Here is a 16,580-nt window from a genome sequence, read left to right on the forward strand (position 1 = left end):
GTATTTTCAATGGAAAGATTAGCTGACATTACAGGATTGTAAAGCATCATCTTGGACTGGGTTACTTTACAGCTGTGTAGTGACAGAAGTTAACTTGCAGAACATTGATAATAATGCAAATAATGCTTGTCCACAGAGATGCAAAGTGTGTACAGGGAAGGGATTTGCCTTTCCCTGTGGATATTGACAAATTCTGCTAGGTTTGCATCTCAGCATCTCCTTTCTGACTATAAATGTGTGGTACTTCTTTAAACTGGCCTTACTGGTGTAAGGGTAAACACAAACCAAACCAAACAAAAACTTTGTTAGTGCTAAAAGGGATATACACTTTCACTCACTTTTTTTCCTTAGAGCATTTCTTTCAGAAAACTTGTACATCTTTAAAATCTTAAAACAAACAAACAAAAACAACAACAAAAAACCTTATTTAGCCTCTTTCTTGTTTCCAGAAGTGTTTTTCTTCAGGACCTTGGAGACATTTCTTTGAAATGTAAACATCAAGAAAGGTAGTGCTCCTAACTCCTTATCTCCCTGGGATTTTAACATAGGTGCCTGGCTCCACTTGTCAAAGAGACATGAAGGAGTTTAGTTTTCCTGTGTATAAAGGAGTGTGCCTCCCCAGTTACCAGGTGAATATAAGATGGGCTGTGTAGCAAAATGGTGCTGTCAAGTCCTCTTACTTGAGGACAAGTTGTCCTTTATCTTTAGAACATGTATGTAATGGGTTGTATCTGTCTGGCTATATAAATGGATGAAATTTGTCTTTGCAATCACATTAGCGATTGCCTGAAATGTGCATCACAGTCTGGCTTAATACTTATTCTGTAATAAGACTATTTACTTTCTACCTTGGGAAACTGATTCACTATGTTGGTAGGCGATTTTATCTTATTTCCCTAACACTGGTTCTCTCATTAATTAATGAGTTAAAGAAAATCTCTGACATATGTTCATTCTGTATCTGTGTGTGGGTTATAATTTTAACCTCTCTTGGAAAAAAATCTTATTCGTGAAGAAATGGAAAATAGGTTTGCATTTGTAAACGATAAAAAAATATACATTCCCTCTGAATATCTGTTTTATCTCCCCTAAAACACCTGTGTGAGGTGGCCACAGATTCTAATACCCAGGGCTTGCCTGATTGTTCCAGAAGTACTGAGATAAGGTCCCGCCCTCTGAATTTCTTCATAGGTCTTGCTTTCATACCACAACATTTAACAGCAGTGTAGTCACATGTGCCTCTTACAGTCAAAAGGAATCTCTTTTTGAGCATGATAATCCCCTGGTCTCAAGCGGAAGTCAGCCTCTTCATCTATGCCTTCTTCTTTTTCAGATCACGCTATCTTTTTTTTTTTATTTTTAAAGCCCCCATTTGGTTCTGATGCCAGTTTAGGCACAATGTCAATTTAGGACCCAGCGCTCCTCCCGTGTGCAAATCCAGTCATCACAATCCAGCAGCTCTGTAGTTAACAAACGTGCCCACATCGGACTGCACGTGAGATTAGTTCCCATCTACTGTTACTCAGTCCGGCCTCGTGGGATTTGAGCCCCTAACCTAGCAGGGATGGCAAAGCATTTGCCCAACAAAAACAAGCCCTGATGGAGAGTGGGGATGAGAGGCCTGTGTGTGGGGTGGGCATTGTGCTAATAAAATCAGACTTACTTCCTATTGTTCTCCCTGCAAAGGAGGTCTGAGGTTTACCATTTCACAAGTGAAAACAGCTGAGGCTCAGGAGGCTTGCTGATTTGCATTTCAGAAGGGCAGTAAGTGGAGGAGCTGAGATTCTTCCAGGGTGCTAGGCTATCCCAGAAAACTAATCGGCCATCAAAAAAGAGTAAGAACTCTTGGTATTTGCCAGCATCTTTCACTATAAGGTGATAGTTATCAATTGCCTACTGTGTGTAGAATATTTGTGCACAGACCCTAAGAGAGAGGTGGGGTGGAGAAGGGAAAGAAGTGAGGACAGGAGAGGAACATGCCCCGGGTGTTGTCTGTTCCATGAGGTCCTGACCCTAGTTCTTTGGGACGGAGGCTGGTATATGTTTGTCAGGAAATGGAGCTTAAGGGTATTACATATTTTCCTTGTACATGGGAAGGTACATCTGCAGAAATATGCATTTCATATTTCTCATATATAGTCATTTTGGTCAAAAGAACACTTTAGTGACGGCTGTGTGTGCCACACAGGAACAGTCTAAAAGGAAACAGCAATCTCTTCCTCTAGTGGGGGCATCGAGCATCTCACTGCCTCATTCACTCATTACCAAATGATTTCCATGTGGATATGTCAGGTTTATGGGAATACAACTGTTACCTGCTGTGACATTCCTTGGTGACTGTCCCGGCTGGAAGAGACTCAGTTTGAGCTTGCCATCCTTAAGAAAGAGGACGAAACTCCCTGAACCACGTTGAAGTTCGCCGAAAAGCAAATGTCCTGCTCTGTTCCATGTTCGAAATTGGAAAGTGACAGACACTTTGTCCTCCCCAGAGTTGGCCGGCAGAGCCAGGTAACTCCTGGAGCTCAGAAAAGTCACAGGGACAGTCTGTGGCTGTGGACATGAGAAGGACACATTTCCCTACAAATAAAACAAAAGAGCACATTGAACAGCCTTACAGGTGGTGCTTCTATCTAATTAAAGTCAGATTTTACAAAGACGTACAAGGCTTTTTATCAATCCAGGATTTTATAAATTAGTCTGCCTGCTAAAGCCGAAATCTATGAATGACATTTATCTTCTCTTTCAGCATAAGTATTATTATAATTGGGCAGACGTCCATGTGGCTTTCTGTGTGTATGTGAGAAATTCTCCACTTCTCTACTTCTTCAGCATTAGTAAAGGAGTCTCAATATAATTTTAGTTCAATAGGAGTTTAATCTGTGTGAACTATTTGCCAGGCCCTGTGCTAGCCCTGAGGATACAGCAAATAACAGGACATTTTCATACTCTGTCTTTCTCCTGAGCAACATTTGGTCTTCCCTACACAATCCTCAAAATCTCCTTTGAACCAGCTATTTTACTAGTCCCCTCATTAGTTAATGAATTGACTAAATCTTTGACACATGCTTATTTGATATTTGCATGGGTCATATTTTTAGCTGTTGGAAAATTATATTTGACAGTCTTTCAAATGGTTTTCAGATCTAATAGTTACATACAATGTTTGCGTGTAGTATTTTTAGCATGAAAACATTGATTTTTATATAGTCAATTATGTCTCTATTGTATTTTACAGCTTCTGAGTTTCCAATCTTTGTTAAGAAAGTTTCATACTACCCTAGGTCCTACAATCTCATAGATTTTCTTTAAGATTGTTGTGGTTTGTTTCTCCTCCTCCTTAATTTACATATTCTTAGTGTGTATAAGATAGTGATCATGCTTATTTTCTGCCTTATGGACACTTGTTTGTTCCGGCAGAATTTCTGAAATAATCCCTGTTCCACCGAATTGAGCCACATTCCTTATTACTAATAACTTTGCACATAAACTGGGATCTTTCTGAGATCTCAACTTTGTTTTTACTTCTCTATTCCTATCCACTACCATACTGATTCTAGCATAGCAGCTTTTAGTATGTTTTAATATCTGGTAAGTCAACATCTTACCGGGCTTTTTAATGTTTTTGTTTTGCTTTGTTTGGCTGGTGAAAGGAATAAGCAATTCTTGGGCATTATTCACACATACGAATTTCAGTTCCAGAGAAAAACCCCAGCAATTCTGATTTTACTTGGAATTTCCATGGATTTATTTATATTAACATACTATAGATGATTTTAGAAAAAGAATGTTACTGGAGCAAGACATAATATAGGGTAGTGGCTCTCAAACCTAGCTAAACCGTTGAATCGCCAGATGCAGATGCAGACCAATTAAAATCCCAATATCTGGGGGTGGATCCAGGTAACTGTATCTTTTGAATCTCCTCTGGTGACTCCAAGATAAAGCCAAGTTTAAGAACCACACTGATCCAGCAGTAAAACAATTTTCAAAACGGATTCATGTTTAAAAAAAACTCTGCCACAACGTACTTTAGAAATGGATATACTTCAGTTATCATTTTATTATAATCTTTAATATACATTATAACTGCATACATCAATCAGAACATTTCTTCTTGACTATTTTTGTAATTCTGCTGAATGGGAAATAGTTTTCATTACAAGAAAACGTTTGCAGAAGAAAATTTAAAAAGAAAACATTTGCTGTAACGAATTGAATACCAAAAGCTTACGAGTAATTGGCGCTGATCCGTAGTACACATTTACTCACTCGACTATTACATGTTATCTTTTTATCAGCTGCATATTTCTTGCCCTCATCATTTACGCGGGTAGCTGCCTGCTACATACAACAGAAAGGCAGGGCTTCTTCCCACAGAGGAGTGCTTGGTAGTCGACGGAATGAATTCTGGCAATTGATTTTGCCAATAAAATATAGTTTTAAACGTTTTCCTTTTATGTATTGGAACAACTATTTTCCTGTTTTCATACAGAACACATAAAATTGTAGTAATTCTGAAAATGGAATTCCCATAAATAACATTATATATCCATACGCACAATTTGGAATGAATTGTCTTTTTGTTTTTGTGTGAACCTTACACATTTAAATAACCTCATTCAATGTAATTAGCAAATAGTTTTCTTGAGGATGATATCCAGAACCCAGAAATACCAGTGTAACTGTGGTTCTCCTTATTGGCTACACTCAATTAATAATTCCATCAGTGAACCCATCAGTAATTCAGAATAACATGAAATGTGTATGAAAACCTGTGTCTGTTTTCCTCAAATAGTCTTGTCTCCTTGTGTCATAAGGCCCAACTCACTCGTATTCACCTCAATGACAGTATATTTGGAAATAGCCTCATAGAAGTTAGGGTGAGGAGGAGGGATTCTTCTGAACACCAAGGACTGGCAGATAACAGGTAGCTTAATGTTCAGAATGTGTTAGGTTAGGCTTCTTGACACGGATGCCCATTGGCCAAACCCATCTTTGCATCTGTATCTGAGTAACGCATCTCCAATAAAGCCAACTTCAATAACCGGGTCTTTTTTCTTTTTCCAGCTGAGCAGCACTTAAATGTCAGTTTCTCCACAGACAGAAACTTTAGGTAGGGGGCTGTTCCATTGATCTCCTTCCTCTTTTCATTTCTTTTTCATCTTGTCAGAGGAAGCTGTGCTCTGTGGAGTCTTGTTATCACTGTTCCCTCTGGTGTTTCCTTTCTCATGTATCTTGATGGTATTTTTCATTTTTATGATCTCAGCATGGTGCTGTTCATAGTAGAACTTAAGACTTCAAACCCATCTTTGCTTTTTTTTTTCTCCTTTACCTTCTTGGAAAGTTCATGGGCTTCACAGCCGTTTTTCCCTTTTTCTCACGCTAACCTAAGTGATGTATTCATCGTGTGGCCTGGTGACAGAGTCAGAGATGGTTTCAGGTTTTGGTCCTGCAACCCATGAGCCAATTCCTCCAGCACAAAACAGGAAAGAAAACATTTTTACAACAATACGAATGAATATTCTCATGGTGTGCTTCTGAGAGACACTGACAACTAAACAGGAGCTTTCCCTTTAACCCCAGCTTAGATATTTCAAACTTTAAACATTGAAAGAAGTTTATTAACTGATTTGGAAGTATTTCCAGTTGACTAGGGAATAGATCATTAGGGATTGCCATTGCAAAATAATTGGTCTCCTGTGAATAATAACACCAAAAACACGTGAGACGTATGCATTCTGATTTCCATGTAAAAATAGAAAGTTACTTTATTTCATATAAAAATGAAACAACTATGTCCCAAGAGGCATATTTACTTTATAACTTTTTATGCATAATAAAAAATTACAGTATTAGGCTGGGTATGGTGGCTTATGCCTGTAATCCCAGCATTTTGGGAGGCCGAAGCGAGTGTATCGTCTGAGCCCAGGAGTTCGAGACCAGCCTGGCCAATGTGGCGAAACCCCGTCTCTACTAAAAGAAATTAGCCAGGCATGGTGGCACACACCTGTAGTCCCAGCTACTCGGAAGGCTGAGGCAGAAGAATGGCTTGAACCCGGGAGGCAGAGGTTGCAATGAGCCAATATTGTACCACTGCACTCTAGCCTGGGCAACAGAGCAAGACTGCATCTCGAAGAAAAAAAAAAAAAAAAAAAAGATGGCCGGGCACAGTGGCTCACGCCTGTAATTCCAGCATTTTGGGAGGCCGAGGTGGACAGATCACCTAAGATCAGGAGTTCGTTACCAGCCTGGCCAACATGGCGAAACCCCATCTCTACTAAAAGTACAAAAATTAGCTGGGCATGGTGGCGGGCACCTGTAATCCCAGCTACTCAGGAGGCTGAGGCAGGAGAATTGCTTGAACCCGGGAGGCAGAGGTTGCAGTGAGCTGAGATTGTGCCACTGCACTCCAGCCTGGGAGACAAGAGGGAGACTCTGTCTCAAAAAATAAAAATAAATTACTATATTAAATGGGCAGCTGTTAAAGTAAGAATTGATTCTTAAAATATTATATGAAATGGAGACTTCACATGAATAATTTTTAAATGCAAATGATAAAATGTCCTTTTTTCTTTCCTTCCCATTAGGCTTCCTTACCATCATGAGGATCTGTGGTTTGTGTTTCTTGGCTAATTCGACAACATCCACTCCATTATAATACAGATTTTCTAAACAGCCATGAAAGCTTTTACGTGTGAATGCCCGTGCTCTTCCAGGTGTCGGAACTCCCCCAAAGCTGATCTTAGAAAGAAAAATGACATAAATAACATTGTTTAGTGATTTTCAGATTACGTGTTTAAAGCATCTATAATAGCTCTAGTACTGTCACAAATCCATTCCCATTATCTTATATTTCCATGCTTGCTAATTCCAAATGAAGTGTTCTATCATGGTGGCAGCTGTTAATACCTTCATTTCTGGCACCAGACAGTTCTGAACAAACTTAAAGGAAGAAGTCAACACACATTTTCTACCACATCGAACATTTTTCAGAAATGTTGTTTTGTGGGTCAGAGGATCTCTTTTGCAATACTCAGCTCTGACACTGGAGTACCAATGTGGCCATAGACAATACATAAAGAAAGAGAATATGTTCCAATAAAACTTTCTCTTTTGAACAAAAACAGGCTTTTAATGTTTTTATTAAAAAATGGCCAAACTTGGCCTGATGCCAACCTGTGCATTAGATATTATCTTCTGCTATTACATGGTTAAAGTAATAAAACTGAATAATCTGATATAGGACTAGTATCTTCAGTTTAATATTATATGCCAAAGTCACTTAAACATCATAGTTTTTCTGGTTTGTTCTGATCCTTCATACACTTTAAGGTGTCCTGTGAAGGACGGGAAGAACAGATGCTATTAACAGTGTAGCTTAGATACATATGGGCAATGGGTTGCAAAAAGAATGACTGCCTTAAAAAAATCAGGAAATTGTTTATATGTGAGCTTCTGACTTTCTTGTTATTTAATATATCTATTGGTGTGTATCTTGTTAACTTCTCAAAGTGATCCTAGATAACGCTATGTTGGTTAGGATTGCACCAAGACAAGAAAAAAAATCCCCCAGGAATCTGCATAGTCAAACAACAAGTGTAATATACCAGATGAAATTTCAAATGAAATGTATTCAAATGAATACATTTAATAACATTGCTTGCTGCTTTGATATTTCTTCATTTGTAGATTTCCTAAACCTAACACTGACTGTTTATTTCCTTTCAAGGTGGAAAAGATGATCTATAATACTAAATTGACCTATTAGAAGGCATAAACAGTTTCATAGCACCAGGACAGACATACCTATTACTATTAGTCAACTTAGTTATGAATAACTATAAAATGGCATTTCTCTATGCAGTTAGCTTATTTTTCAGGTTATATTTAATTTAAACTATATATCTATAAGAACCTCAAAATTAAGATCCAAGTAACTGGATTCTCCCTTTGCTTGGAAATGATGAGTGTGTTTGTCCACAGTGAAGTTGACCTGCGTGTCGAGTAGCTCAATGAGGACAGAATGCCAGTGCTGGTCGTCCAGCAGGCTGCCCAGGGTGAGGGTCACAGGAGCAATAGTGGTAGGCAGCTTAGCATTGCCTTAAAGGAGAGGGAAAAAAACACTCAGTTATTTCTGTTCAAAATCATGGCTTCCCTTTTTTAGTTGAGCATCACAGTTTGCATCCAACTTTCCATTTTACAGAGTTGTTTTCTCACTTTCTCCTTATCTTGAATACAACATCCTTACACTGTTTTTATTTCTTTAAGTTCAATTCTACACTTCGTTGAAATTTTTCTTAGTAATTTATTTTTTCTATTATTCATGACATTTATATTTACACTGCAAATATTTTCTTTCTTAGAACCTCATTATCAGCATTATCTCATAATTTTATAATGATCCATTCTTGTTTTTATGATATGTGTAATCGTATATTACATATATATTATACACATATATGGTGATCTTCTTGCATAGTCTGTCACAATATAGGCTGTTTACAGAAATCATACTTAGGATATGTACATATTACATGCATCTGTTAGTAATGCTCTTAAACTTTCATTTACATTTGTTCATTGCAGTTCTACTTTGTGCTTACTGTCCCAGAGTAACTATCACTTGTGTATTTTTTTTTTTCTTAAAAGTGTTCTGGTTTAGATGATGAATTATACGGTCATTTTATCTAACTATGAAAAGACTGAGTACCAACAAATGTACTTTCATGTAAACAGATTTTTTTAAACTACCGGTATAAAAGTTCAAGTATTTTTTTACCTGAATTAAGAAAAAAGACAAGTTTTCCTTTAATTAATTCCAGAGTAATGTGATTTCCATGTTGTCCTTCTCTGTGAAGTAGAATTCCATTGCTCTGTATGGCTTTAAATTTCAAAGAAATAACGTCCCTTACTGGTTTTAAAGGTTTTTTATCAAGTTTGTACAGCAGAGCACTTTGTCCATCAAAATAAACCACCTCAGATTCTAGGAAAGAGGATATTAAAAAGAAATTCTAAATATAAATATGCCATACAGTAGCACACTGAAAATGTGTGCATCAATATGCCACACCACACACACATAGACACACACTGCATTTCTAATCCATTCATTGAAGGAAACAACTGACAATAATATATTTTCTGTTGGCATCATGAGTTGATATACGTAATACCCACTGTTAGATTTTTCTAACATTTTCTCAAACTTCATCAGTGAGAAATGCTTTTATTAATCTACTCCCAATGGCTCTTATCTTTAAGATAAAAGCAGCCCATTTCTTCTCATTCTATTTGATTAAAAACAATCAGAAAAGAAGTTGTATTTTACTACATAAAGTCTTTATTTTAAGGTCATTATTTTATTTTTTTTTATTACACTTTAAGTTCTAGAGTACATGTGCACAACGTGCTGGTTTGTTACATATGTATACATGCGCCATGTTGGTGGGCTGTAACTATTGACTCGTCTTTTACATTAGGTGTATCTCCTAATGCTATCCCTCCCCCCACCCCACAACAGACCCCAGTGTGTGATGTCCCCCTTCCTGTGTCCAAGTGTTCTCATTGTTCAGTTCCCACCTATAAGTGAGAACATGCAGCGTTTGATTTTTTGTTCTTGCGATAGTTTGCTGAGAATGATGGTTTCCAGCTTCATCCATGTCCCTACAAAGGACATAAACTCAATCCTTTTTTATGGTTGCATAGTATTCCATGATGTATATGTGCCACATTTTCTTAATCCAGTCTATCATATATTAAATATCAGTGTCACTCAATTTAAATACCTTTATTCATTCCCAGTAGCTTTGGCTTCTCTTGATTCTTACACATGTACCTACTTTACTAAAGATTTTGTCTGTTTGTAAAGATACAGAAACACACACATATCATACTTATTAAATACTGCTTTAGACATGTAGTAAATGTATTTTAAATGAGATGACATGTAATATTTTTCTCAACCCTCGGCTAACAGTACTGCTAATGAGAACTGCAATGCGTCAACTTGGCTAGGCCATGGTAAACAGTTTTTGGTTAAATACTAGATGTTGCTGTGCAGGTATTTTTTAGAGGTAATCAATAATAAATCAGTAGACATTGAGTAAAGCAGGTTAAACTCCATAATGTGGGTGGGCCTCATCCAATCAGTTGAAGGCTGTAAAAGAAAGAAAGAAACATGAAGTTCTCTAGGGAGGAAGGAATTTTGCCTCCAGACTACCTTTGGACTCCAGCTGCAATACCAACTCTTACTTAGGACTTGCTAGTCCCTACAATCAAGTAAGCCAATTCCTTAAATAACTCTCTCTCTCTCTCTACACACACACACACACACACACACACACACACACACACACACCCCACACACACATCCTGTTGGTTCCGTTTCTCTGGAGAGCCCTGACGGATAAAGGCACAGAGGTTTTGTTTTCCTGGATGCTTTGTTGAGAGAGCATGGCCTTAACACCTCTGGTTTGGTTCTTCCTGCTGTAGCTTGTCAGAACTCCAATGCTGCCACACTCTCTCAGCACTCTGTCAGGTCTTATAATTCACTATAAATGTCACATATGTTCAGCTCATCAAAAAACAAGTTGTTTTATTTTATCAGTAATAAAAAATAATATTTGATATTTGTCAAAATTACCCAGAAAATCTTTTTCAAAAGTAAAAAGAAAAATAAGCAATTGTCCTTTGAAACATATATTTATTTAATAAATGATGCATGAAAATCCAGTGAGATATGAAACTATTTGAAGCTGACTAGCTGATGTCATTCAAGTCAATAAGATGGCATTATTTGTTTAATTATATTTAATTTCAAAAAAATATTACTAGTATTTTTTGCATGGCTATCCATTTCATTCACATTATCTGAACTATATATAATAAACTGCACTTCAAGAATTGTCCATTTTATGTATCATTTAAAAATTTAGAAGTTTGATTTGCTCACATTGGGCTAATGTACTCATATGGAATTAATGTATCAAGTGCATGATGAATAAACACATTCTGAGTAAATTGTGTGTAAACTAAACAATTATTCCTTGTTATATAACTTATTATACATTCATGAAAAAAACAAAACTCTCTGTCAAATGTAAATGAAGATATCTAAGATTATTATTCCATGGCCATAAACTAAGGGAAACTTGAAAAAGATTGACTACAGACTTCCACATTTTTAGCAATGCCCTAATACTTCAGTTTTTATCATGTCTTTATTTGTTGCTTAAAGAAAATGCTAATATTTGAGCTATTTTTTTCAGTTGACTACAAAAAAAGTTTTCTTCCCAAAAAGGTTTTTTCTGGATTACTGCAACCTATACGTTTCTTTTTTCATTCTATGTTTACTATTACTCTCCAACAGCGGTATTGATCTTCTAAGGCATGTGAAGTGTATTTCCTGGAATGTTTCCCTCAGGCAAATAGAATAGTAAAAAAATATCAACTAAAAGAGACATAAAGCAATGACCTTGAAATTCTTTTGTCCTTTAGCTGATACCTTGATTTTCTCTTCATTGTAACTGCTAGTGCTTGTATCTAGAAATAATATAGCTCATTATGCATATTTCAAAATAAAAACAGAAGAATTAATTGCAAATTCAAACTTCCTAAAAAGCATAAAACACTCAACTATGATTTATGAAGTCAATACATAAAAATATGAAACAAAAAACGATGTTTGGGATGGAAAGTATAGAGTTCAGTAAGTCAACAGCAATGAGCTCGCCAAGATCAGCACTGGAGAGGGACAACTCCCACATAGTCCCTCTTGAATAAGATCCTCCCACTGGAGAAGCAAAATTTCAAGTCTTGGTGCTTAGAAGTAATGCCAAAAGGTAAACTCTTTTCCCACTTTCCACAAAAGTCATACTTTTAGCATTTTAAAACACTTGCAAGAGCAAAGAAAAGTTCTCCCAACTGGTCAGGTGCAGTGGCTCATGCCTGTAATCCCAGCCCTTTGGGAGGCTGACGTGGGCAGATCACTTGAGCCCAAGAGTTGGAGACCAGCCTGGGCAGCATGGCAAGATTGGTTACACTTGCCTATAGTTCCAGCTACTTGGAAGGGTGAGGTCAGAGGATTGCTTGAGCCCGGGAGGTTGAGGCTGCTGCAAGCAGTGATTGCGCCACGCACTCCAACCTGGGCAACAAAGCAAGACTCCATCTCAAGAAAAAAACAGTTCTCCTACCTAGCCACAATCAATACAAATATTCCCCTACAATATATATTTGAATAAAACACTAAAATAAAATAATTCCAGTAACACATTTAATATAATCTTTTATCAGAAACCTGTTGGAAAAAATCCTTTGTATGAAATTCAATTGTATAAATAGGAAATGTAGTGGGATAATGGAAAAATGTCACTTATTTTGTTTACAGTAAAATCCAACATTCCTCAAAGTTTTCAGAATAAAAGACTTGCCATTCAAAATGAATCAAGAAAACTTAGCTTGTGGTTCAAAGTAGGAAGTGCTTTTCTAATTTTATATGAATTTAGTTTAAAATTATTAGCTTTATTAATTAAGATTATAGTTGTGACTGCTGAATCTCTATCAGTATTAGCAATGTGAACCCAACACGTTAGTTTGTCACCATTAGATCAGGAGCTACATTTCCTAGTACACTAGAGTACTGTGTGGGCCTGAATCCCGGTTCCATCCTGGGTAAGTTACATAGCCTCTCTGTGCCTCAGTTTCCTCATATGTGAAGTGAGAACACATACACTCCTCTCTCACAAGGTTGTTGTGAGGGTTAAATGAGTTAATATTTGTACTTTACAACAGTGCTGGGCATAAGGGGTGCCCTCAGTGGACATCTGCCTCATTATTATTGTCAGGGCACTGGGCAGAGAAAAGAGGTAGAAATTAGTTTCAAATAGCACATAAGCGATTTATAGGAAAGTAGACATCTTAAAATGATAGCAGATTTAAGTTCTGAAGGACCTAGGAAATCTTCAGTTTCCATCAGGAAGAAGAGATTTGCAACCATTCATCCACAGTTACACAGCTCCTTCTCTGCCAGCCAGCTTGTTCCTGGGCTGACTCACTTCAATCTTACTCAGAAGTATTAATATGTCTGTCTCATTTTCTTGTGTTAGAGGACCATGAGGGTTTTAAAATGATACTTGAAGATTATTGGTGCAATTATAATGTCTTCGCCACGCTTCCTCAAAGAATACTGGAAGAGCTAAGGACAGATATATTCACAAAGTTCCCAAATGCTAATTCTTGTAAGATAAAGAACTTTGCCATACAAAATATTCACATGTCTAGGAAGAACTGTGTCAGAAGTAATTTTGCTAAAATGTGTTATGTCCTAATTCATACAGCTAATATTCACTGAAAGCCTTCCCTATGCTAGGTGAAAGATAAAAATGCAGAAGGCAATGAATTACTTTCAAGGAGCCCACAGTATAGAAAAGAGGACATATAATCCTGAAATATGATTGTTTCTGCCACATTCACTGTGATGCTTCTGTAAACAGGCATCTGGTCCAGAATGACTTCTAAGAAACGATAAGGAAGGAGTCTACCTGCTTTAGACTCCTGCAAAGTATGAAGTCTCTGAAAAGCTAACATGAGTAATTTTGAGTTGCCATTTCCTTTATTTCCTTACACTATGTTTTAGATTCACATTTTACTTTTGTTAGAAACGCACTCTGTTGCCCATGCTGTAGTGCAGTGGTCCCTTCATAGCTCACTGCAGCCTTGACCTCCTGGGATCGAGTGATCCTCCAGCCTCAGCCTCCCAAGTAGCTGGGACTACAGGCATGCACTACAATGCCTGGCTAATTTTTTAATTTTTTTCTAGAGATGGGGTCTCACTATGATGCCAAGGCTGGTCTGGAATTCCTGGGCTTAAGCAATCTGCCTGCCTCAGCTTCGCAAAGCGTGGGATTACAGGCATGAGCCACCCCGCCTGGCCTACTTTCACATTTTCCACACACAGAATGTACTCTTAACTCTGGCTTCTCATTACTACTTTTCTGCTTCTCACTGTCATTCGAAGCACAGGCATGCCATCCCCATCCTACCTTGTACCGCCTTTTCAGGAGAAACACATCAACATTGAGAGGAAAATATTGTTTGAAAACAGCAAGATTCTATAGGGTGCAAACACTGATGTCTTACAAAAGAAAAAAACAACAACACTATTCCACAGAAATTTTCTTAAAGTGTTCTATCAGCCACCCTCATTCAGATCGACTAGGAGTGATCACTCGGAGACTTTAGAACGTGAGCCTCAACCAGACCAGGAATCAGGATTTCTGTGGGTGAGACCCAGGGGTTTGCATATTTAATAAGTGAACTAGGTAGCTGTGAGGCACGAAGGCTTCAGGATGATTTATCAGGGATAATGGGCAAATTACAGTTTACTCTCTAAATAAATTGAATATTAATTCCAACATGGGGCCAGGCGCAGTGGCTCACACTGTAATCCCAGCACTTTGGGAGGCAAAGGTGGGCGCATCATTTGAGGTTAGGAGTTCAAGAACAGCCTGGCCAACATGGTAAAACCCCATCTACTAAAAATACAAAAAAAATCAGCTGGGTGTGGTGGTGCATGCCTGTAATCTCAGCTACTCAGGAGGCTGAGGTGGGAGAACAGCTTGAACCCAGGAGGCAGAGGTTGCAGTGAGCCAAGATCACACCACTGCACTCCAGCCTGGGCGACAGAGAGAGACTCCCTCTCAAAAACAAAACAAAGAACTCCACAATTCCAATATGGAAACATAAATATCATTTTCACAGTTATAATTTATATTCAATAAATTTAAGGTTACAGTTCAATGAGTTTTAACAAATATATATACCTAAGTTATTGCCAAAAAATCAAGGTATAGGCAATTTCATATCAACTCACTAATTGCCATTTGTATCAAACCCCCAACACTGTCACCCAGACCCAGACCCAAGAAACCAGTGATCTGCACTCTGCAACTACAGGTTAGTTCTGTCAGTTCCAAAATTTCATAGAATTGTATAATGTGTACGTATTCTTTTGTGTCTGGGTTCCTTTGCTAAGTGTAATGTTTCTGAGATACATGCACGCTGTTGCATATATCAACAGTCTGTTATTTCTTATAGCTTGGGGTATTCAACTGCTTGACAACTTGTTTATCCATTTACCTGCTGATAGACATTTGGACTGTTTCCAGGTTTAAACTTTATAAATAAGCTGCTAGGAACATTCACACATACATCTTTGTGTTGACATATGCATTCATTTCTCGCAGGTAAATACATGGGAGTGGAATTGCTGAGTTATATGTTAAGTGTATATTTAGCTTAGAAGAATGCCAAATTGTCTTCCAAAGTGATAGCATCATTTTCACATTTCCCACCAGCAATGTATGAGAATTCCATAGCTTTGCCAAACACTTGGTGTTTTCACTCTTTGTAATTCTAGCCATTCTGCTAGGTGTATAGTGGTTTCTCATTGTGATTTTTTTTTTTTCTCTAAAGACTAGTGATGATTCTTTTTAATATAATAATAAGTTAGAATAGGTGTATTGGGATTCTGTAGATCAGTTTGGGGAGGATAAGAATACTGAATCCTGCAATCGGTGAATACACAAAGCTTTCCTAGGAAATATTTGCCTTTATTCACTCACATACATTCTTTCCTTCTGGGCATAGTAAGAGGAACTCAGGGAAAACGTGCCTTGGTTCTACATTCTCAGTAAAGGCCTTGATCTCTCTCTTTAATTTTCATGCATGATCTCTCCTCTCTTTCTTTTCTTTCCTCTCTCTTTTCTCCTTCTCCCATTTCCTGGTAAAGATAAACAGTCGACTACACAGAGTCTGGAATCCTCTGTGAGTAGGTTCACATTCCAGTTCTTCAACTTACTTATTTCTGATGGACATGGATTTACTTTTTCATCTTATTTTGGGTTTCTATTTATTTTACTTTTTTATTAAAACATTTTCTTTTTTTTTTTTTTTTTGAGACAGGGTCTCACTCTGTCGCCCAGGCTGGAGTGCAGTGGCATGATCTTGGCTCACTGCAGCCTTGACCTCCCTGGGACCAAGCGATCCTCACACCTCAGCCTACTGAGTAGCTGGGACTACAGGCACACACCACCATGTCCAGATAATTTTTGTATTTTTTGTAGAGATGGAGTTTTTGCTATGTTGCCCCCAGGCTAGGCAATCAAGCAATCTGCCTGCCTTGGCCTCCTAAAGTGCTGGGATTACAGGCATGAGCCACTGTGACCAGCTTTATTTACTTTTTAAAAATATTTGTTGAAATTTAATTAGCACTTTAGTATTTTACAGAAAAATTTTCCAAAATATTAAGTACATTGTATTATAAACACATTATTATATGAAAAAATCACATACACTTTGTTTTCTTCAATACATTTCCCATGGCATTAAAAGAATGCAGTTATATTTTCAGTTATGACAAGCAAACATTCAGAAGACCACACTTCCTACCAAGGACAAATAGAAAATGTGTATCAAGTAAAGTTGAAATAATCTTCTTGAAAGTTTTAAAGATCTTCTAGGACGGCCAGGACTCGAGAATGTAAAGACCTTAGAAGAAAAGCTCAGAACATTCTTTCTGCTTT

General features: G+C 37.5%; 1 protein-coding gene and 1 pseudogene across 7 annotated transcripts in view; one reads left to right on the forward strand and one right to left on the reverse strand.

Moving 5' to 3' along the window:
• LOC105498909 (contactin associated protein like 3) overlaps positions 1-16,580 on the reverse strand; it is a 242,009-nt gene that overhangs the window by 93,757 nt on the left and 131,672 nt on the right. For all 7 annotated transcript variants that reach the window (XM_071077491.1, XM_071077492.1, XM_071077490.1 and 4 more), the window contains 4 exons: positions 8,780-8,983; positions 7,916-8,100; positions 6,598-6,741; positions 2,316-2,577 (listed from right to left, as the gene is read on the reverse strand). In XM_071077491.1, the coding sequence (XP_070933592.1) occupies positions 2,316-2,577; positions 6,598-6,741; positions 7,916-8,100; positions 8,780-8,983 (795 nt within the window). The remainder of the gene's footprint in view (positions 1-2,315; positions 2,578-6,597; positions 6,742-7,915; positions 8,101-8,779; positions 8,984-16,580) is intronic.
• Positions 1-16,580, forward strand: part of LOC105498908 (splicing factor 45-like) — a 61,930-nt pseudogene that overhangs the window by 15,527 nt on the left and 29,823 nt on the right.

The sequence above is a fragment of the Macaca nemestrina genome, chromosome 14 (genome assembly GCF_043159975.1).
Source record: "Macaca nemestrina isolate mMacNem1 chromosome 14, mMacNem.hap1, whole genome shotgun sequence".
NCBI lineage: Eukaryota > Metazoa > Chordata > Mammalia > Primates > Cercopithecidae > Macaca > Macaca nemestrina.